This window comes from Falco punctatus (assembly GCF_963210335.1).
Source record: "Falco punctatus genome assembly, chromosome: 4".
NCBI lineage: Eukaryota > Metazoa > Chordata > Aves > Falconiformes > Falconidae > Falco > Falco punctatus.
Genome location: NC_137583.1, coordinates 36962514 through 36981711, shown reverse-complemented (window position 1 = coordinate 36981711; position 19198 = coordinate 36962514). Strand labels below are relative to the sequence as shown.

The 19198-nt window shown below is 53.2% G+C and overlaps 1 protein-coding gene across 2 annotated transcripts; it reads left to right on the top strand.

The window, feature by feature from the left end:
• The first annotated feature begins 1168 nt into the window (after positions 1-1168).
• LOC308062021 (uncharacterized protein) lies at positions 1169-18668 on the top strand. 2 transcript variants are annotated; one of them, XM_080382851.1, is made up of 14 exons: positions 1212-1593; positions 2348-3477; positions 7114-7330; positions 8909-9066; positions 9423-9524; positions 10305-10502; positions 10888-11447; positions 12476-12749; positions 13446-13656; positions 14780-14922; positions 15801-15914; positions 16621-16824; positions 17358-17451; positions 18392-18668. In XM_080382851.1, the coding sequence occupies exons 2-14, from the start codon at positions 2607-2609 to the stop codon at positions 18453-18455; spliced, it is 3210 nt and encodes a 1069-aa protein (XP_080238977.1). In that variant the 5' UTR covers positions 1212-1593; positions 2348-2606; the 3' UTR covers positions 18456-18668. The 2 variants fall into 2 exon arrangements, with proteins under 2 accessions (XP_080238978.1, XP_080238977.1); XM_080382852.1 differs by lacking the exons at positions 14780-14922; positions 15801-15914; positions 16621-16824; positions 17358-17451; positions 18392-18668 and adding an exon at positions 13758-14767 and having other exon boundaries at positions 1169-1593.
• Positions 18669-19198: the final 530 nt, after the last annotated feature.

Sequence of the window (19198 nt, the reverse complement as noted above, 5' to 3'; positions counted from 1 at the left end):
GTGAGCACCCACTGCCAGGCACCCACCCCATGCAGGCTCATGGCGGTTGCTATACCTCAGCCACTGTCCTGGGTTGCACTGGGTCCGACCTCACCCCTGCTGTCCCCCAAGCCCCACACACAGCGGCGCCCAGGGGTAGGAATGGGGGGGGGTGGGGCGGGCATGGTGCACCATGCTGGGCATGAACTTGGCCAAATACCCCCAGGGGCTTTGCTGGAGAGGGCTGGAGCCTGTTCTGCCCCAGCTCATCCTGCACAGGTCCCACCGGTCCCCCTCAGTGGCACCACGGGGTGCTTCTGCTTGTCCCCCCATGCACTCAGGATTGGCCACCTCCGACCTCCTCCACCAGCTGCAACTCCTGCAAGTCCCACTCCATGGGAAGACCCAGGTACAGGCTGGCCATGCTCCAGCACCTGAACAGAGCAACTTCATCTGCTGAGCGTGTATTTTCAACACAGGAAAAATGTGCCTTCGTGCAGCACCCGAGCCTTCCAGGTTTTTCCTGCCTTTAATAACCTCAACCGGCAGAGCTTGTTCAGAATACAGGTAGGAAATGCATTCCAACAGCGAGGTATATTTTCCTAATGGGGTGGCCAGCAGGCACAGACCCTGCCTGAAGGCAGCAAGAGCCGCGGCTTTCCTCCTGGTGCCACAGCCCAGAGCTGCCCGGTGCTGCAGACCCACCTCCCAGGCAGACTGGACACAAAGGGAATTTGGGCATCAGCCGTACGCCTGAGCACAGTAACCATGAACCAGAGGTCCTGTCCCATCACCCCTGGCCTTCTTCCACCTGGAGGCCAGGTTGTGCCCCACAGGTCCCTGCTCGTTGCATGGGCCGCAGCCCCTCACGGCAGCAGCTCGGCAGCGGTTCCCTTCATCTCGTGGCAGGACGTTGGGTCTTCTGTTCCCAAGCCCCCCTGGCTCTCCCTCCCCTCGTGCAGGCTGGTGGGCTACAGGGTTGGCCGGGGACGGTGTAGACGGGAGCAGGGAGCTTTCTGGGGGTCCAGGCTGTCCTCCTCACCAAAGGACGGGGCCCGGCCACATGGCGTGGCAGTGCGCGAAGCGAGCACCAGGGCCGAGCACGCAGCAGAGGCGGGGGGCTTAGGGACCCGCGTGGGCCTGGGACCCTCCATAGGCGTGACAGGGGGTTGCTCCAGCCCCAGCTGCGCCAGGAGATCGCAGCAGGGGATGAGTCAGGGCCCCTTCTGGGCACGGGTGGTTCCTCTTCCCAGCAGCTCTCCACCTCCCTTTGTAATCCCAGAGCCTCACGATTGCCTAAACACAATGTCTCCAAGATGAGACAGTTGCGCTGAATACATCAGCCAGGAGGAGTACGGGCTTCGCGGCCCCACCGCCGAGCGCCCAGCCTGCCTGCACCCTGGGTCCCAGCGCGACTTGGCGGGGGGCGCTGGAAGCTCGGGCCACCCCGCCCCGGGAGAGGAGCTGGAGAAGGATCTGGCACGCCGGGATGAGGGAACCTGGTTTTGGGACGCAGCCTTAGAGAGCGGCTCTCCCTCCGCCCCCGCCCCGACCCGCCCCGCCCCGCCCCGCCCCCGCGGTGCGGCCCCGGCGGGTCCGCGGCACCGAGCGGCGGTGAGTGCGCGGGGTGGGGACCGAGCGACCCCCGGAGCGGCACCGCTCCTGCACTGCGCCCCGGGACCGCCTGGCCCGGCGGGGCTGTGCGGGTCTGTGCCGGTTTATGCGGGTCTGTGCGGGTCTGTGCGGGGCTGTGCCGAGCTGTGCGGGGCTGTGCGGAGCTGTGCGGCGCTGTGCCGAGCTGTGCGGGGCTGTGCGGGGCTGTGCCGGGCTGTGCGGGGCTGTGCCGGAGCTGTGCGGGGCTGTGCGGGGCTGTGCCGGGCTGTGCGGGGCTGTGCCGGAGCTGTGCGGGGCTGTGCGGGGCTGTGCCGAGCTGTGCGGGGCTGTGCGGGGCTGTGCCGGAGCTGTGCCGGAGCTGTGCCGGTTTATGCGGGGCTGTGCGGAGCTGTGCGGGGCTGTGCGGGGCTGTGCGGGGCTGTGCCGGGCTGTGCGGGGCTGTGCGGTGGGCAGCTCAGGCTGAGCCCACTATCGTCTTTAGTGCCATTTAGTGTTAATTCCCGTGGAATAAATTTGACTCAGGGAAATAACAATTAGCACAGACACTGTACAACTTCCCATGTTCCCACAAGTCTCAGGCTTTCAAACACAAACCCACACGCTTTGTCCCATTGCAGTTGCTGTTACGCATCTTGATTAACGTCGAAGAAATACAGGGAGGAAAAATTATGGGTCTTTAAGGCTGTTACATGTCACTGGTGTTTCTGTGTTTCCTAACAAGATTTTTCTTTTCTCCCTGCCCTGACTTTTAAAGGAGCTGAGCTAGGAAATCTCTTGTCCAAGCCGTAACCTTCTCTGATTTTTGTGGGATTGCTGCTCTGCTCTGCAAACCAGAACTCCCTGGAGAAGTGTGCCTGCCTCTGCCTGTGAGCATCATACTCGGAGGCCTTACCTTGCTGTCGTGCAACAGCCAAGTGGTGGCAGCTTCCTTCTGTGCTCTGTTTGTGCCTGTGGAAAGGACAGACACCCCTCTCCTCTAGATTTGACCTGAACCAAAAATCCCAGCCTTCTTCATGGGAGCTATCTGGCACGTTGGATTGGTGGTACTTGTCTACATCTGGTTTCCCAAGGCTGCTGCCCAGAATCTCATAAAAAAACCCAGGGACCAGAGAACAGAGCATACCCTTTTAATTAATGAAGTCAATGCTGACAGCCCAGGAGAGGACACTTCAGAGTTTGTGGAGCTCTATCACACCAGTGGTCAAACAGCCCGCTTGGATGGCTACTATCTGGTCTTCTACAATGGCAATGGAAACCGAGCCTACAAAGTTTTGAACCTCCAGGGCAAAGTTACTAACAACCAAGGGCTCTTTCTCATCGGCTCCTCTTCTGTGAACCCTGCTATAGTTATTCCTAAGAACACTATCCAGAATGGCCCTGATGCAATTGCTGTCTACTATGGAAAAGGGAACTACAAGGAAGGCATGAGTGTCACAAGTTATGGACTGGTAGATGCTTTGGTCCATAAGACTAAGACAACAGACAGGGCAGATACACTGGTCAGGGTACTGACCCCTGGCAGAGAAGCTTTCCTGGAGGATTCCACCTTCAGGACCGTGGATGAGTCAATAGAAAGGTGCCATGGAGAAGATTCTCAGTGGATCTTCCAAGTGGCCATGCCCACCCCAGGCACAGACAACCACTGCATGCTGACTTCTCAGCTGAACGCATCTGCTGTCGTGATCAGTGAGGTCCTTCCTGCCTCTTCTTCTGAAGAGTTTGAGTTTATAGAGCTTCAGGGTCCGCACTCCACCCTGCTGAGGGACATTGTTCTGGTGCTAATCGATGGTTGTACCAAAGACATTTATTTCACCATAGACATTCATGGCAAAACCTCACTGGATGGGCTATTCCTGATCGGTCCAGCACAAAGCACAGCCCCAGGTAAGCACTGCAGTTTGGTGACTACCTCAGAGCTGGGGGAGCAAACAGCCATGTCTGGGGCAGGAGGGTGCTGTCATTTTTTATTAGTGTTTGGCATCTGAGACATCAGTGAAAATGTGACTCAGAACACCATGGCAGATAAAAAAGCAAAACAAATGTTAGAAATTATTGGAAAAGGAATTACATAAAGCAAATAAAACATTAGAAGTTACTAGGAGAAGAGGAAAGAATGGAGGGCATCTTTTATGCCGCTGTGTAAATTCATGGTTTGCTTGTATCTTTAATTATGTCTTGTGTGGTACAAAACCTTAATCTCAGAAAGGATGTATTAGAATTGGAGACATTCAGAGAAGGTCAGCTAGGATGGACGGCACTCTGGAAATGTGTCCACAGAAGAAATAACTAAGTACACCTAGAAAAGGGAAAGCTTAGGAGGGCCCTGACAGAAGTTTCAGAAATGTGAGTGGCCTGGGCAAAGCGGACAGGGCTCGATTTACCTTTTCTTGTGGTGCAAGAACTAAAGAGCATCAGAAGATGCCTGCCATAGGACCCTGCCTGTGCCACACCTCCCTGCAGTGTCCCCTTTCTCTCTGTTTGTCTCGGTGGCCGTTCACAGCAGGTCCACTCTCTTCTTAAAAAAGCACAAGGGTTTTTCTTCCATTGCACCATGTGCAAATGTAGCTCACACATGTATTGGCTGTGTGAAGCTGTGATCTAAACTTCCTCCCAGCGTTCAAAATTTCTTCCAGGCCACCACAAGAGGAAGAAAAATCCTGTTATTTTGGGCACCTCAAAAGCAGACTTTGGCAGCTGCAGACACTGTCTCTGTAGATGTCTTGTGTAATTCACTGACTCATGATTTTGAGTCAAGGAGCATACTCATCCCTTACAAAGCTGGTTCCCATAAAAATAAAAATACTTTTGCAATGAAAGCTTTTTTTTTTTTAAAGCAGATGAGCTCCTTTTGACAATTCAAACTGCTCCAAATACTCTCTCACCACCAGCAGAAGAGCTGATTGTCCACTTGAGCCCTGCTTTTCTCACCAGGAAAGGTTCTCTGCTCTTACCTCTTGGTGAGCTGGGGCTGTTAGCAGTCAAGAGCTAAGGCAGCTCAAAGCAAGCAATGTGAAAGCACAATCAGCTTGCAGACTAAGCAGGAAATTTCTAAGCCTTACATTTAACTCTTCCTCAAGGCTCACCCAAGTCAAGAAGGTGACTTTGGCATTTTTTCCCAGTGAGGCTTTGTCAAGATGTCTCAAGCATATTGCACACACATTTTTCTGGGTTTTCGCCCAAAAGCACTCAATGACACTGTGTCATTTCATTTTATTCGTCTTAAAAGGATGCTTTTGTAGTGACTCCATGCTACGCACCCTGGGAGAGGTTGATTTAACCTGGCCACTTCAGATTTGGGACAGGAACTTTTAAAATAGACCTGGCTGTTAGTCCTGCCTTTGTACAACTTCTCTGCCTGTTGCTGCAGAGTATTTAAAGCTGTGAGAGCAACAGAGCAAAACTCCTCCCTTGACAGATGACAGTGTGAAAACTTCCATTTGAATCATGGGACGGTTTGGGTTGGAAGGGACCTTAAAGATCACCTAGTTCCATCGCCCCTGCCACAGGCAGGGACACCGTCTGCTAGAGCAGGTTGCTCAGAGCCCCATCTTACCTAAGCTTGAACATGTCCAGGGATGGAGCATCCGCAACTTCTATGGGCAACATGTTCCAGCATCTCACCAACCTCATGGTAAAACTTTTCTTCTTTATTCTTCTAATCTAGATCTACCCTCTTACATTTTAAAACCATTACCCCTCATCCTATCAGTACAAGCTCTGGGAAGAGTCTGTCCCAATCTTTCTTATAAGCTGCTTTTAAGTATTGAAAGGCTGCAAGAAGGTAACCCCAGAGTCTTCTCTTCTGCATGCTGAACAACCCCAGCTCTCTCAGCCTTTCTTCATGGGAGAAGTTCTTCCACCCCTTGGATCTTTTTTGGGGCCCTCCTCTGGACCTGCTCTTACAGGTCCATGTCTGCCTTGTGCTGTGACACCCAGAGCTGGATGCAGTGCGCCAGGTGGGGTGTCACAAAAGCGGAGTAGAGCAGGAGGATCACCTCCCTCGACCTGCTGGCCACGCTGCTTTTGATGCCACCTGGGCTGTGAGCGCACATTGCTGGCTCATGTCCAGCTTTGTGTCCACCAGTATCCCCAGTTCCTTCTCTGCAGGGCTGCTCTCTATCCATTCATCCTCCAGCCTGTACTGATACTGGGCATTGCCCTAACCCAGATATAGGACCTTGCACTTGGCCTCATTGAACTTCCTAAGGTTCACATGGGCCCACCCCTCCAGCCTGTCAAAGTCCCTCTGGATGCCATCGCTTCCCTGAAGCGTATCACCTGCGTCACTCAGCTTGGTGTCATCCGCAGGCTTGCTGAGGGTGTGCTCACCGCCTGTGTCATTAATGACCATGTTGAACTGTACTGGTCCCAATATAGACCCCTGAGAGACACCACTGGTTACTGCTCTCCATACGGGCATAGATCTGTCGACTGCAACTCTTGGGATGTGGCCATCCAGCCAGTTCCTTATCCGCTGAATAGTTCATCCATCGAGCCCAAATCTCTTCAGTTTAGCGACACGGATGCTGTGTGGGGCCACATTAAAGGCCTTGCAGCAATCAAGACAGGTGACATCAGTTGCTTTCTCCTTACCCTCCAATGCAGTCACTCCATTGTAGAAGACCACCAGATTAGTCAGGCAGGGGAAAAATGGTCCCACTGCAGGGGTGCACTGGGCTAAGGTACAGGACTGCCCTGTAGTGTGCAGGTGCCCTGGTGGCCCTTCCCAAGGGATAACCACTTCTCCTTACCCTTCCGCCTCTCACATGATTCCTTCTTTAACGTTTGTTCCCTGAAGCTGGTCACGCAGGGAGAAGTATTGAAACATCAGCAATCTGCTGCTTTTTAATGTCCTCAGCAGCTCTTGCTGGGTGCTGGGGAAGTAACTTGTGAAGGGAACAGCAAATACGAGGAAGGAGATTGGGAAGCTCATGAAGCAGGGGAACTGCACCAAACCTCAGCCTTAATTCTGTATGCTGGTATCTTGGGCCTTTGCTGAGTACGTGTGTTGTGTATGTGTAGTGTTCGTGTTTGTAAAAACCATGGACTTTAAATGCTAGAATAAAATGTAGATTCTTAAACATTTTTGTGTACTATTAAAGTAACTAACATGAAAGGTTAGTGGATTTTACAGACCTCTTTTAGAATTAAAAATTTACTTTGCTGCAAAGTCATGTCAGCACTTGCTTTCCAGTTCTCCTGCTTAGGCATGAACCGGCTCCTCTGTTCGCAGAACCGAAATAGCAGGACGAGCTCTGCTCAGATTTCCCCCTGCAGCTTCCTCCCTGCTGTGGATCTGGCCATGAACGGGGAAATTCAGGCTGAGCGAACATGAGAAGTGCTAGTGAGCAGAGAGATGGGGTAACAGATGCCAAATTTGCAATAACGGAACAACCCCAGCCACTTTCCCAGTTCCTGTGTCCAGCTCTCCAGGGCTGAAGAGATGCTGGTTTCCTACACGGGCTCTCACTCACGTGTTGCTCATGTGCCATCATTGTTCCTTTCCTTGCTGGTGTGTAGTGGATCTGACGTTCCCGGAGAACACCAGCCGTCCTGTCCTCAGGGCTGGCCCCAGTGCCATTGCCCTCTACAGAGGCAACAGCAGCAGTTTTGTCCCGGGGAAGGCGCTGCCGGTGGCCAGCCTGCTGGATGCCTTTGTGTATACGAGACACGAGGAGCCGAACCCGGAGCTGCTGGAGATCCTGACCCCTGGCAGACCTGCCTACAAGGAAAAGCGGTGAGGGGCTTCTCGCTGGGAGGAGGGCTTGGCACCGGAGTTTCCCTTGCCTGCTGGGGTCCCCCCTGCCCCAAACCCTGGTCAGGACTGGAAGGCAAGTGCCACCCCCAGACCAGGGTCTCCTCGGTGCTATCAAGCCCCAGCTTACTTTCTGCCACCTGCTCTGAGTTTGCCACTGTCCCCCTCTCTCCACTAGTCCTGTTACAGCTGCTGAAGTACTTGAGGAGGAATTTTCTTACCAAATGATTGCTGTTCATTATTTTATAATGTTAATTTTTTTTTTAATTAAAGTGTAGCGGTCACTATAATTTTTCCAGTACTGCTTTATACAAGAAAAGGTTTTTCTTAGGTTCAGGATGGAATTTCAGGCCAAAGTGAGGGCAAGGGAGGGACTTCAGTATCACTCGCCTGACCCAGGAAGAAATCCCTGCCTTGCTTCGTCCAGACCAAGGGCTGGAAGCGGGGTTACCATTCATCCCAGGTTGAGCCACTTCCTATTAGGGATTTGGGTTTCTTTTTGTCTTTGTGGGTTAGGGGAACCTTTAGTAACCTTAGACTTTTGTGAGACATGAGAACTGTTTCCTTCACATTTTAGGCATGCTCTACTAATGGGAGAAAGGGGAGAGCAGAGTGGGTGAAGCACAGTGGAGCAGGTGGAGGAGCAGAGGCAGCAAGGTGCCATGCACATGAGATGGGGTGGGGTGTGCAGAACTGGGCAATAAGCAAAAAAAAAAAAAAAATGTCTGGCCACGCTCTCATCTGCAGTTTTGATGGCAAAGCACGAGATTTGACCTCTGTGTATAACTGCCAACTAAATACCCATGTCCTGGCTCCGTAGCTGGTGGGAGATTCACCCTTTCTGGATGGCCCTGTGAAAAGACCATTTGAGACTACATGGAGTCAATCGTATCAGGAAAGGGTGTAGTTTACTCCCATGACAGGGCAACCACTTACAGCATATTCCTATTCCTCCCTTTGCTCGTCTTTCTTCCACTTGTGAAACGAAATCTCCTACTCGTCCCGTAAGGAGGTGGTCCTGTTCCCTGAGGAGCTCTGAGCAGCTCCGCTCTGTGCAGCTCCTCACAGTGGGGCTTCATAGAATCATAGAACAGTTTGGGTTGGAAGGAACCTTCAAAGGTCATCTAGTCCAACCCCCAATCGTCCTCTTCGCCTTTGAGTTGAGGGCCCTTGCTCAAGCATTTCACCCTCCGGTGCTGCCTTCCCAGTTTGTCTAGCTGCACCCCACCGCTCTTCCCAGTGGTCCCAGGGTGAGCCTGAGGGTGTCTGTACTGTCTTGTCAGTCTTCACATCAGTCAAAAAACCAGCCAGTGCTAGAAGGGAAAGGGTTGGGTGAAGGCCATGATCTTTCTCCAGATTTAGTGAGCTCTTGGGCTTTTTTTTGAGAGAGGGAACTACTGATGAGGCTGGGATATCTCTCCAAACCTTGTGAAGGGAGAAGACTCATAAGTGCATGGTTCTTCCCTCTGGTGCGGAAAGGTGCGACTGGTGGGTGAAGAGCACTCAGGTCCCTGGCTGACAAGTCGTGTTTTCCTGCATTTCCATGTCCGTCTCTTGCAGGCACCCGCTGGGAGGTATGTCCATGAGCCAGTGCAGCTGCTGCTCTGTGACCCGGGACTCCTTGTCCTACATCCCCAGCAGGCCCACCCCTGGCAAGTTCAATGATTGCCCCAGCAAACGCTTCAGCCAGACTCTCTCCTTCTGCCTCCATGTAGCAGGTGGGTATTAGCTATTTCTGCTCTGTAGGCAGGACCTCCTCAGGACAAGAGCATGTGCACCAGGCCAGAGATGTCCAGGAAGGCCACCCGGAGCCGTGCTGAGCTGTGTGAACATAACACCAAAGGGAATGCAACCAGGACATCTGGCAATTTTCTGCAGTATTTTTCTTCATGGCAACCCATGCCAAGTTGAGCTCCTCCTGTCTTCCTTACCCCACCCAGCTGCTTGTGGTGAAGAGAAGCCTTTTCCGGCTCTCCGAGTGATAAGCAGGAGCTGAGCTGTACCCATCCAGAATGAGCTGGATCCCGTGAGTGAGGTTGTACTGGCTGGGTAGCAGTTGGTTTTTGTTTCCTAGATTGCCAGGAGTGGCTCCTGAAGTCAGAAGACATCCTGATGGCTCTGGTCCAGGCCCTTGATGGATCCTGCAGCTGTGGAGTCTCTGCTGCCCACTTCAGAGGTGAGCTAGGCAGGAGTGGGGCAGACCGGGGGCCACCTGTGGTTAATGCCCATTTGCTTCTGATTTTCAGCCCTGTGTTTCCCTGTTGCACATGTCCTCCTGGCTTGGATCCCAGCTAATTTGAACTTGGTGCCGATGGCAGAAATGTTGAATGTTAGGTAGAACATGGTGCTGGTCTTCCATGTTCCACAGAGCGCTCCCATCTGCAGCTCCACCAACACACATCAGTGCTCATCTGCAGACCACCAGCTATTTTGACCTTGAGCATTTGCAGTCAGACAGGTGTGGCAACAGGGCTGACATCTTGACTATGAGTTTGTTGCCTGTTTGACCTTCTGATCCATATGAACTAAGCCAAGCTGCAGCAGAAATGCAAGTGGACTTACTGGTCTGTGTTGCTTTTCTGATATCCCTACTAGGTTAGCGGCGAGTGTGATGAGCACATGCAGGCACGTGAAGAGCCGTGACTTTGCAGCCTGCTTTGTCAGCAGCCTTATGTTTATCTTATGTTTAGACCCCTACCAAAGAGACCATTCTGCTCACTGCTGGAGCTGCAAGGCTTCAGAAGGATGAAGCCGGTATCTGGGTGTGCTGTGTGACTTGGTCCTGGGATGCAGAGGGCATCCAGCATTGTGTAGATGCCATGAGCTGCCCTGAGTCAGTCTGACCAGGAGGGCCATGGTGGCAGAGATGAGCTGGTGAACTCTCTGTCCCTTCCAGTAGAAAGTGGGTCTTCTGCAGCGTGGGGAAACTGAGGCAGTTCTCTGCTTGCCTCTGCAGAGCCAAAGGCAGTCTGCCAGGACCTGGGGCTTGTGTTCACTACACTGCTGACTGCTAAGTCAGAGGACGAGCTAAGCAGCCTGCTGCTAGCCTTCAAGACCTTCCTAGAGACACCCAGACTTCTGAGTTTTGACAGAAGGAACATCACAGCAGAAAGCTCCTGCTCCAAGGATATTAATGTGCCATACTTGCCTCCAGGTACCAGACATCATTCTTGCAGGTTGGGGCATATGATGTGTTCGCGGGTGGACATGCGGCTCTAGCCCTCCTAGAGGGAGATGTCCCTCCCTCTGTTCCCTAGCTCAGGCAAAGATCCCTTCCAATTCCATCGCATCCAGTCACTAGAGCCCATATTGCTCATCACCTGGAATAATAGCAAGCTCTGTTGTTACAGCTGGTATTAGCCAGAGTATTGCCAGGGCTCTTCTAAGGAGTACAGAGCACACAGACGATAAAAATCTGATCCAGCACCCTCAGTCCTCTGCTGGATTTGGTCTCACCCCAACAAAATAGTGTGCAACACCGTGTTGTTTCCCTGGGGCTCTGTGCTTAAGCCTGTATTTGTGACATTTTGGTTTCCAAGGTGTCCCATCAGAGATGCCAGAAGGGACTCGAAAGCCCTCTGTGCAAGTGGCCAAGCTACTCATCAATGAGGTGAACCCAGACAACCCAGGGGGAGGTGAGGATGCAGAGTACATTGAACTCTTCTACACTGGACGGACATCCTTTGACCTCCAGGGATACTGGTTGGTCCTCTACAATGGTAAAAATAGCCAGGCCTACCGTGTGTTGGACCTCTCTGGACACCACACAGATGAGCGGGGTTACTTCTTGGTGGGGAGCAGCACTGTGAGGCCAGCACCCACGATCAGGCTGCCCCCCAACACCATCCAGAATGGGGCAGATGCTGTGGCTCTCTACTACAGCAACAGCACCCGCTACGTGGTGAACATGGCTGTGACCGCAGAGGGGCTGGTGGACGCTGTGGTGTACACATCCCGAAAGGCAGAGAAGGCAGACCAGCTGGTCAAAGTGCTGGTACCAGGGCAGAGCATCTTGTACGAAAATGATTCTCACAGTACTGAGGACGAGTCTCTGAGCCGCTGCCACAGTTTGAGCACAAAACTCCAGAGCAGCTTCCAGGTGGGTTGATGGGAGATGGTCTGTTCTCCATCCATAGTCGCTGGGAGGGCAGCGGTCGTGTTTCAGTATGTCCTTTATTTGGGAGAGCGGGGCATTCTGGTGAGCAGCATCTACCTGCTGCTGTCTGCCGCCACTGTCACCAGCCCTCACCAGCTGCCTGTCGCTGGCCGGATAACAGCTCCTTGCCCTGTGCAGCATGGCTCAGCGCCAGGAGATCCCTGAAGACAGCTCACAGGCCACCAGCCCCAGAACCAGGGAGTCTGCTTTCGGGCAGCAGCCTGGACTCTCAGGTTACCCTGAGCCAGATGTGGAGCCACCTCTTCACCCCTGCTTGTTGGGTACCACATTTGGGATGTGTGGCCCAGCATGCCGCGACCCCAAAACCCAGCTTTCTGCAGGGCTGATGGGTGAAGGACGTGCCTTGACCATGGCTATGATTGATTTTTGTTAATTTGTCTGAACCATTCTTTTTTATTTCAAAATGTCTAGTTTCAGACAGTCCCTCTGAAGGAACACTGCAGGCTATCTATGCTTGTCCTGCACAAAGCTGGATAAGGGAGGGCTTTGCTGCTCCACTGCTGATGCCTGCTGGGATCAGGCCAGCGCAGGGCAATAAAACCAGCAGGGTGTGCTCAGGTCCAAAGCTGGGGCAATAAAACCGCTCTAGAAGCAGAAAAGGTCTGCAGGCAGAGGGGCGTGCATCTGTAGTGGGAGAGACCCACAAGGAAGTGATGCTGTGGGTGGAAGCATGAGTGCAGAAGTGCCTCTGGCAGTAGGGCAAGAGAATTGTTCCTAGCCCCGAGGGTGGAAGCCAAGGCAGCCGTGGGGATGTGTGCTGGTGGGACTGAGCAGCCAGGACCATGGGTGAACAGGTGGTGGGAGTGTGGGGCAGAACCACCAAGTCCTTGTCGGGCCTCACCAGGGAGCTGTAGGAGGCACAAACAAGAAGCAAGAAGGTGAGCAGCCATCGCTCCACCTGAAGAAAGGGGAGCAGCAGCGGTGGCAGCAGCTTCTGTGTCTCCCCGCAGGTGACTGTGGTGACGCCGCTGGGGGAAAACTTCTGCAGCAGCTCCTCGGTGCCTGTCCCTCCTGCTGTCAGCATCAGCGAGCTGTGCCTGGCCGGCAGCTCTACCCCCTACCGCTTTGTTGAGCTGGAGGGGAAGCCTGGCAGCAGCCTGGCAGGGCTCAGCCTGGTCTTCTTCTCAGGGAAGGAGGGCAAGGCACGTGCCAGCGTCCCACTGAAGGGCACCATCGGAGCCACGGGGCTGTTTGTGTTTGCACTGGACGGAGAGCATGGGCACAGTGAGGCTGATGACACAGCTTGTGGTCTGTCTTCAAACAAATGGGCAGGTGGCTGAGCAGCTTTGAGGAAAGGGATGGAGGAGGGTGTGCAGCATGCGGAACAGCTCTTCCTTGCCTTTCCTGTCCTTTATTCCTGGTTTTTCTGTATTTATTCTGCCTGGGCTGTTTCATCGCACTCCAGCTAAGAAGGTGGTTAATGCTCCTCCGTGCCTCTGCCAAGCTCCCTGTGCAGGGCAGAGGGACTGGGAGGACTGGAAGCTCCTCCTGCTGGTGCCAAGACAAGGGGGCTTTCAGGAGAAGAAGGGTCCACCAGGACTGTGGGTGGACCACCGTTCACTGATGCCATGTTCATTGATGCTCACTGAGCCCTGCAGTGCTGCTGCCTCCTCCTGGTCTTGAGGTGGTGTTTCCTCCGCACGTTCGTTTACCCTGATTTATTTTTTGTTTGCCTTAAATTCTGGCTGGGCTCCATGAAGAGGACTCTGCATCTCAGAGGAACCTTGATCTTTTTGTAAACCTATGTTCACAGCAAGCAGGCACTTCTTTACAGCTTTACTTGGCCTCAGTCACCACCATTATTTTGTTTCCCATTTCTGTTCTTGGAGTTCTCCTCGTTACCAGCTTGTCCTGTAAGGCTCAAGGCTCAGCCTAATACTGTCCAGATGTTCATCCCACCTATTCCCCTGGCATTTCCAGATGGGACAAACCTGACTTTCAAGGACATCTCTGCTGCTAGTGAAGCTTCCAGCGCTATTGCTGTGTACAGCACCAGCTTGATTCCTAGTGGCGTGAAGGCGACATCAGAGCACTTGGTGGATGCTTTGGTTTACATGTGTGAGCCCAGCACAGCTGGAGGACACTTGGACTTCCTTGGACCATCTTACACTGTGCCCTGCAAGGCTGACAGGTGAGGTCACTTCTCTGGGAAAATGTCTGTGGGTTCCCTGTGCCCAGAGCCTCTGGGTGGCATGTCGCTGAGCTTGCTGCCTCCTCCTGCCCCCTGTACAGCTGAACGATTCACTAGCACTGCGATGGGAAGCAGACAGGAGGGTAGCACACAGCAATGGAAAATGTTTCCCCACCCTTGGCGTAGGGAATTGAACTTTGTTCCTCCACTGCTCACTTCACTTGCTTCCCCCAAGGGATATGTATGGCGTGACATGAAGGAATGCAGCCTTTACAGATAGCTGCTGTATATGCTTCTTTTCAAAACTTTTTCTTTAAAAAAACCCAACCAAACAACACACCAAACAAAAAAGAATATCCCTGTGAGCAGCCAAACAGAACAAAACCTTACTTCCCTTTCACTCCCAGGTGGAGTCAACAACACATAGGACCGAGCCTTTCTCTTGGTGGGAATACTAGCAGAGTGCCTCCTGTCCACAAGAGCACGTCTGTTAATTAAATTTGTCATCAAGTCCTCTCCCCAGGTGTCCCATCTGGTGTGACAACCTGGAAGTTCTGCGTTCACAGCCTCCCCTACGAGCGTGCATGCACAGGGTGCAACCCCACGTGTGTGGTTGTCCTGGGAAACTGCGATCTCCAGGGCAGCAGTTCGGTGGGAGAGCTCACCACGGGCTGGCTCCAGGCAGCCTCTGTCAGTCCAGTCCTGAATGACCGCATCCAGAAAAGCTGGTCCCTCACACCGTGACCAAGTTCCTAAGCCCTGGAAGCAAATGGTTCAGTGAAATGCAGGGGCAGGTATTGTGTAGCTTGGAAAACTCATTATACTGAGGACAAACTTAATGTTGGGAGGCTGGGTGTAATGAGGCAGCAATGTTACTCCTGCAGGTACCTGTCAGACCAATTAGGTTTGCTCTGGCTAAGCCCAGGTCGTCTCCAGGTGGTGGGGTTGGCTGGCCCCATCTCTGTGATGGCTCTGTGAAGGCTGATCTCAAGCTCCAGCTCCAACAAACTCTCCGTCAGCTGCAGCAGCGTCAGGAACTGGGGCCTTGGGGGGCTTGCGGTTGGAGGTGGGAAGAATGGTACGTGCCGTGTCGGTGAGCTCTAACCTCCTCTTCTGGGGACAGGCCCATGTCCCTGAGCCGTTGCACCAGTGGCAATGCCAGCACAGAACTGCAGTTTGCCATCTCGGACCCTACCCCTGGGCTGCAGAACAGCTGTCCCCAGGACACTTTGGCGGTGGATCTCCACCTCTGCCTCCTGACACCCAGTGAGTAGAGCTGGGTGCCCCACTGGTGCAGGGTGGGAGGGCTGGGATGGTGGGCTGACCTCAGCTTCACATGGCATGGGAGGGGGATGCTGGCAGGGAGCCTGCTGCCTCCCAGCTGTGAAAGGGGATGCGCTGGGGGAGAGTTGGTACAGACCCGCGTGTGGATGTGATGCCACGTGCTCGCAGCTTCACCCTGTGCTTGTATGCAGGTGGCCACGTACTTCATTTGAGATGTCACCTCTGCTCAGATGGGGCCGAGCCCTGCTCAGGGTTTCTTTCTGCAGCATTAGATCTGCAGCACTGGCAGGAAAGTGCCCCCAGGCCTCTCATGATGGCAGGGACATGGTCAGGGAAACTGCCAAAACCCCCTCCTGTCTCAGCCCGTCCGGAGGGGCAGAGCAGTGCGGCTCAGCCCTAGCTCCGGAGCCAGCGAGCAGAAGTGCGGTGGGGTCTGCAGCCCCTCAAAGGCCACGTTTGGGGCAGTCAGGACTTGGATAAAGTGAAACAGAGGTTCTCCCTCCTCCTCCAGCCTCCTGAGAGGGACAAGTAGTGGACCTCTCCCTCTTCTCCCAGCATAAGACACCACTCTGTACTGGCCTGTGTGGTGGGACACATGGGGCATGCCTCTTTCCCGCTCCCCTGGGAGGCTGGTGAAGGAGCAAAGCTGGCACATGGTGTAGAAGGCCAGAAGTGAAGACTCGCCCTGCAGCATGGGGGCAGAAGAGGATGGGATACAGAGGAGGGTGGGAGGCAGGCTCTGGAGGAGCTTTGCTTCTGAGCTCAGGCATGAAGCCAAGTGTTTTGGAAGGGGCACGCGGCTGGGAGCTTATTAGTAGACCCAAGCTGCACGCGGAAAACCACATCTCCTTTTCCCCTAGACTGTTCCATGTGGACCCTGCACCACAGGAGGATGCTGGAAAGCTTGAGAAGGGCCTTGGTGAGCTCCCTAGAGGAGAAGTGTTCCTGTGGCGTCTCTCAGCTCTATCTGCAAGGTTGGTGCCCCGCTCCACTTGCAAGTGAGGGGGGCTGGAGGAGCAGTGGTGGGTACATGGGATTTCGGCGCTGAGAGCAGGAGACAGCCTGACACAGGCTGCTTGCTCGAGGGGCTGTGAGGAATGGGCGTCTCTGATGATGCCTTTAGTTGTCTGCCAAACTGAATGTCCTAAACCCCCAAATTAAAAGGCTGCTTTGAGGGCTCTAGTTCTCAACTCTTTATCAGACTCTTTCAGCATTCTATACTTGCTTGAAGTACCTGGATCAAAAAGTTACTTCTGGAAGTCTTAGAGACCTACAGCTTTTGAGGGATGGGAAGAAATGTTTCTTGGGTTTTGGTTGATTTGTAAGGAAGTGAAGGCTTCACAGCCATGCTCTGTCTCCCTCGCCCAAACACCTTTTAGACCCTTTGAACAATTTCGGACAACTCTCACCAATGAGTATAGATCATGAAGTTACAAAGTGTAGTACAAAGTATTCTGCTGGGCTGGGAGGACAACTCCAAGTCCCTTTTGTCACTGAAAGGTTGAGCATGTGTTCCAAGTTACCTGCAATACAGTGTGATTTCAGAGCGGTGGAAGAAGAGGGTGAAGAGCGTGGGATCAGGAGGTGTTACTGAGCAGGGCGTGAAGTCACAGGAGCAATGTGTTCCTGAACAGCTGGAGGGTTTCCAGCCACCTGACACCCACTGTTGTTTCTCTGCAGAGCTGAACCTGACCTGTGTGGGCTCCCTGGTGGAGGTCTGGGGCCAGCTGTGGGCTCGGCAGCCAGAGCAGCAGCAGTCCATCAAGACCTGGCACCAGGGCTTCCTGGCCAGCCCCCATCCTTTCTCCGTGGATGGGAGAGTGCTGAGAACCAGTCCTGAGTGCATCGCCCCAAAAAATGCACCGTCCGTGTCACACAGCGGTGGTGAGTAGGAGGCAAAGCTGAGCACAGTGATCTGCTTTCAGCACAGTGCGCGGGGCTGGGGCTGGGGTTAGGCCACGTCTCCATGTGAGAGGGGCAATGCAGAGCAAGCCACCAGACTGGGCTTCACTGGAGAGCCCCCGCCTTCTGGAGCTGTTGGACACACAGCCAGAAGCCCTGAAGCCTGCTTGGAGCAGCAGGCTGGAGCTGGGCAGAGCTGGCATGCCACAAGGGGTGGCGTGGGGTGGAAGAGTGGCTTTCCACATCAGGAGACAGGGACAGCCCAACCTGTTGTTCCCCAGAGAAGTTACGGGTGCCCTATCATTGTAAGTGTTCAAGGTCAGGTTGGAGAAGGCTTTGAGCAACCTGATCTAGTGAAGGATGTCCCCACCCTTGGCAGAGGGTTGAACAAGATGACCTTTAAAGGTCCCTTCCAACCCAACTGGTTCTGCCACCCCCTGATTCTGTGACCTCCTGGTGACACCCCATGCTGGGAAGGGTGTCACAACACTCCATCTCTGCCTTTGCACCCTCAGCTTCCTTCCAGGGCTGGGAAATCGCCTTGTTTGTCCTGGGATCTTTCCTGCTCATCTTCTTGTTGGTTGGCCTGGCATTTTACTTCATGAAAAGGTGAGAAACCGTCTTCCCATCTGCCTTGCATCTCTCACCCTCTCCTTCCCAGGTGCTTCCTTTGGAATTGCTGTACAGGGACTTGTTCCTTCACTCAGCTGAACATCTACATGCTGCATCCAAACACTCCGAGATGTTGCTCCTAATTTTTGCAGCAAAGTCCCTTTGCTTTTGATGCAGCAGACTGCAAGTTCTGCAGGAGGTTAAGATAACCACCAATAAAACCACGGATAATGCTAGACATGTCAGTGGGCACAGTGTAAAGGCCGTCAATCTTACAACACGCTGTGGTGGGAGAGCAGAAAGCTGAAGGCTCGTGGCACATGAGGGGCAGTGAGTGATGATGCTTTGGCCACAGGGAAGAACTCTTCCTTAGAGTAGGGTGAAAGCAATGGACCACTTAGGATTACCTTGATGGGAAACAGCTTCCACACGATTACATGACACCACTTTAATTACTTGGCATTTCCCAACATTGTCAGCAGACAATCAGCAGCTTAACACTCAGGCCACATATTTTTTTTGAAACAGGCATTACAGTGGATGGGTTATTTAACCAGCCCAGGTGATTTATTTCCATTAATTTTTGCCAGTCTTATCATTGGATAAGGGGGCTGATGTGCAAGAGTTAGAAATGAGGAAAGTTCTTAAAATACATTTGGGGAATAGAAAACTCAGTTTTATTTTTTAAAACTAATTTTAAAAATACTCTAAGTCAGATTTAGGGAAGCTCTTTGAGAAACCAGGGTGGTTTTAAGTTGATGTACTTGTGTCAGGTGATGGCAAGTGTTCTGCTCCTGTTTTTCCCTAAAACATTAACAGTGACCTTAGGAAACTCTGTACCTGCTGAAGGCTGAAATGCAAAGCTGAGATGCAGATTAGCTACCTTGTGCGAAAGAGCAGAACAACTGAGCTTGCATTTTTCTTTGTTGCTTTTCAGACGTCCCCCAAATTACACCAACATCGAAATGAATGACGCTGGGGAGATTGCAGCAGACTTCTGATGCTCCGGCGCACAGCTGCGGGAGGGTCTAACAGCACTGGGGCCAGGCATGTGTCTCTGGGGTTGACAGAATGGTTGCAGAGCTCCCCCATCCACCAGGGTTTGCTGCAAGGACCTGCAAAATGCCCAGGTGTATTCGTATCTATACAGAGAGAGATGTGTGTGTGTGTGTATACAAATACATTATTGAATTACTTCTACACTTTTAAATTTTGACCTCAGACTCAAGGAGTTCAAAGAAACAGGCTGGGGACAACTTCTAGGAAAAGTTTGTGCTGAGTGTGGTGACCAGGAAGAAAGAAGCCTGCTTGGCTGATGCAGAGGAAGGACATACTCTGTCTCCTCTTGAGATTCACTGCTGGGTGATGAACCAAGGCAACCCCCAGGCAGACCCTTCCACCCGGCAGGCAAGTCTAGTTTCTAGTCCCTCTGGAGTCTGCTGGTGCAGTGAAAGTACACGAGCCTCCCTCAAGCCCATCTTGTTCAGGCAAGGGGGTCCTCAGCATCGTGCCCCTCTCTGCCTGAGCAGCTCTGCACCACCAGCAAACTGCACGAGAGAGCCTAATGCACTCCCCTGTCCTCTTGCTGCTGGGGACCACAACCAGGAGGACCTCCTGCCTACCACAAGGAGTCAGAGGAGAGACAAATACCCAGCTCATGCCCAGGTGCAACTCTTACTCATAGGGTCCTGCCTGTATCCTGGCCAGACAGTGGGCAGGACCAGTGCCAGCCTCCAGATCTGCT

What these genes read in the sequence shown, in the direction of transcription:
- LOC308062021 (XM_080382851.1), top strand. Translation starts at nt 2,607, where the DNA reads ATGGGAGCTATCTGGCACGTTGGATTGGTGGTACTTGTCTACATCTGG. An exon ending in GTCCGTGTCACACAGCGGTG is followed by an intron (nt 16,825 to 17,357) that starts GTGAGTAGGAGG and finishes TTGCACCCTCAG; the next exon opens with CTTCCTTCCAGGGCTGGGAA. An exon ending in GCATTTTACTTCATGAAAAG is followed by an intron (nt 17,452 to 18,391) that starts GTGAGAAACCGT and finishes GTTGCTTTTCAG; the next exon opens with ACGTCCCCCAAATTACACCA.